The sequence below is a fragment of the Myiozetetes cayanensis genome, unplaced genomic scaffold, assembly GCF_022539395.1.
Source record: "Myiozetetes cayanensis isolate MyiCay16 unplaced genomic scaffold, myiCay2020 scf775, whole genome shotgun sequence".
NCBI lineage: Eukaryota > Metazoa > Chordata > Aves > Passeriformes > Tyrannidae > Myiozetetes > Myiozetetes cayanensis.
Window position 1 is genome coordinate 12,486 of NW_026088048.1, and position 3,213 is coordinate 15,698.

The 3,213-nt window shown below is 48.6% G+C and overlaps 1 protein-coding gene across 1 annotated transcript; it reads left to right on the plus strand.

Moving 5' to 3' along the window:
- The first annotated feature begins 2,032 nt into the window (after nucleotides 1-2,032).
- Nucleotides 2,033-3,213, plus strand: LOC126652338 (olfactory receptor 6C3-like). Its single transcript, XM_050339078.1, is given in 2 exon segments — nucleotides 2,033-2,220; nucleotides 2,223-3,213. Coding segments are annotated over 2 exon segments (948 nt in total). The 5' UTR covers nucleotides 2,033-2,168; the 3' UTR covers nucleotides 3,119-3,213.

Genomic DNA, 3,213 nt, shown 5'->3' on the forward strand with positions numbered 1-3,213 from the left:
TTTGCATGATACTTAGTCCACAATTTTTGTCCTTTTCTTATCTTTTCCCTAGATGGGAAGAGTCTCAGTTATTGTCTGTGTTAGTTTTGTCTTCATCTCTTGTTTCTGTGTCAATTTCTCCCTACTGCTGTGGGGGCTCCTTTGTCAAGAAATAGAACTTGTTGGGTAACAGGCCCAGTCCTGTTTCATATTTTTCACAGGGATTGAGTCTTCCATGAGCAAATGGACAGATGACCCCAAGTTGGGTGTCAGTGTCGATGTGCTGGAGGGTAGGAAGGCTGTGCAGAGGGACCTGGACAGGCTGGATCTCTGGGCCGAGACCATGGGCATGAGGTTCAAGAGTGCCTTTGGTGCCTTTGGTGCCTCTGGCCACAATAACCCCCTGCAGCTCCAGGCTGGGGGCAGAGCAGCTGCAAAGGGTCCCTGGGAGTGGGAAAGGCCCTGGGGGTGCTGGTCAACAGAGGCTGAACCTGAGCCAGCGGGTGCCCAGGTGGGCAAGAAGGCCAAGGGCATCCTGGCCTGGATCAGAAATAGTGGGGCCAGCAGGAGCAGGGCAGGGATTCTTCTGCTGGACTGGGCACTGGTGAGGCCACACCTGGAGTGCTGTGTCCAGTTCTGGGCCCCTCAATTCAGGAAGAACATTGAGAGGCTGGAGTGGGTCGAGAGCAGGGCAGTGGAGCAGGGCAAGTGCATGTCCTATGAGGAGCAGCTCAGGGAGCTGCGGTTCTTCAACCTGGAGAAGAGGAGGCTTAGGGTTGACCTTCTCATCTGTCCACAACTTCCTGACAGGAGGGTGGAGCCAGGTGGGTTCAGCCTCTTCTGTGAGGCAACAGGCGATAGGACAAGAGGACACGAGGACCTGCCTGTCAGGGGATGTTTGTCAGGGACAGGAGCAGGAATTTTTGGGCAGAAACAGGGATTAGGTATTGACATGGGCTGCCCAGGGAGGCGGTGGAGTCACCGTCCCTGGAGGTGTTTAAGGAAAGACTGGACATGGTACTTTGTGCCGTGGTCTGCTTGACGTGCTGGGGATGGGTGGAAGGCTGGATGCCAGTTGATCTCAGAACCTCTTCTCCCCACGGCATTTCCAATCACCCTATTTTTGGAGTCATGGGCTCTGCTCCTCTCTGCCTAAAAGCAAAATCAAAAGATGAAAGGAAAAAGGCCTGTCTTTATTGCACATTTTTTTCTCCTGCTTCTTTCTGTGAACTGTGAATTTTGATTTAAAAGCATAACAGCTTTTATTTAATCAGAGATTTGAGACTTGAACAGTGAGTTTCATCTGCTCCCCTGCAGACACTCCTGGGAACTTGTTTTCTCCAGGCTCCCTCTATAGTCAGTGGAGACAAGAGAAGGCTCTGCAGGCTGGATTCTCCCAGTCTAAAATTGGCAGGCAAAAGAAAGCTTACAAATCTCTTCCTGGCACTGTTCTCTTGCTCTGCCTTTTGGTTGGAACCTTTGACAGCAAGAGAAACGAGCAACTGTATGGAAACAAGTGCCTTTTTGTGCAGACGGGTGTGAGATGGGACTCTGTGACACACTGTGTGGATCCATAACAAATGCTGCTCATTGTTTAGAGGACTAAAAAGGCAAGTTATACTTGGTCGCTATTCTGCCCTCCCCTCCTTTTTCCTGAAGAAGCAGAGAGCAAGAAGTTGTGGCAGAAAGCAGGGGATTGCAAAATACTTGATATTGATTATTTTGAAACCAACAGATTCTCGGGGATTCCCAGTGCAAAAGGCAAACGCTGAAAAGTAGAAACAAGAGCTTTAAACATACAGAGTGGATGTGATTTCATGGGTTAGCATTTGTGCAGTAGAAGAGAGGTTTTTGGCACAGAAGTGTGACAGATGTTTGCAATAGGTGTGAGTGAGCTTGGAATTTCCAAGGAATGGGGTGAAATGGCAAACAACCTCTTTAGAATCCTCTGCTCTGGTGAAAGAAAAGTAGAAACAAGACAAAAAAATCCCTGAGGACTCCAAGTGAAATGTGAAACAGAAAAATCAGGGGGTGAGAATTGCTTGAAGGACAATCTCTGTGCTAGACAGGAAGACTGCAGGAACAGAAAGGAGCAGAGAGGGAAGGATAGAACATTTTGTCCAGACTGTGAAATTATCACCCTGGGTTTTGCCACGTTCCTGTCTCGGCAGGAGGAACTGAAATTCAGCATGGGACCAGCAAATGAAACAGCAGTAACCGAGTTCATCCTTGAGGGTTTCCAGAGCTTGATCAAAGGCTGCAGCTGTTTCTCTCTGTGATCCTTCTGTTCATGTACCTGACAACAGTGACAGGGAATGCAACCATCATTTTCCTCGTGCATGTGGATCACCACCTGCAAACCCCCATGTTCTTTTTCATTAGCAACCTGGCCTTCCTGGAAATCTGCTTTACATCCTCCACAAGCATCAAATTGTTTGCCATCCTGAGTTCTGATCAGAAAACCATCTCCCTGAGCAGCTGCTTTGCCCAATCCTATTTCTATTTTGCCCTGGGCAGCACAGAGTGTGTCCCGCTCATTGTCATGTCCTTTGACCACTGCGTTGCCATCTGCCAACCCCTGCACTACGCTGCCACCATGCAGCCTCAGCTCTGCCTCTGCCTGGTTGTTGCTGCCTGGGTCATCGGCTTCACCCTCCAGAGCTACCGCCTGCTCTTCCTGTCTCAGCTGTCCTTCTGTGGCTCCAACAGGATCCCCCATTTTCTTTGTGACAACTCCCCCTTATTCCAGCTGTCCTGCTCTGACACCAGCCTGCTTTGGAAAATAGACACTGCTTTCATATCATGTGTCGTGCTGGGCTCCTTAGCTTTAAATCTGGCATTTTACACCTGCATCCTTTTCTGTATTCTGCAGCTTCCAGCAGCCTCTGGGAGGAAGAAAAAAGCTTTTACTACCTGTTCTTCCCATCTCATCACTTTATCCATTGCATATGGGAGCTGCATTGCTCTCTACATGTGTCCTTCAACAGATGCTTCCTTGAAGACCAACAGAATTGTAGCTTTGCTGAACACAGTGCTGTACCCATTCTTAAATCCATTCATCTACAGCCTTAGAAATAAGGTTGTGATACTGGCACTGAACAAATCCATTGCCAGGACAAGAGCAAAGCTCTTCCCCTAATCATGATGCATTTCTGGACATAAATTCCAAGGATCTGCTCTCACATGTTAAACAATACCAGGGCATATGTTTGTAACCTCCAGATGTGGAGGCCT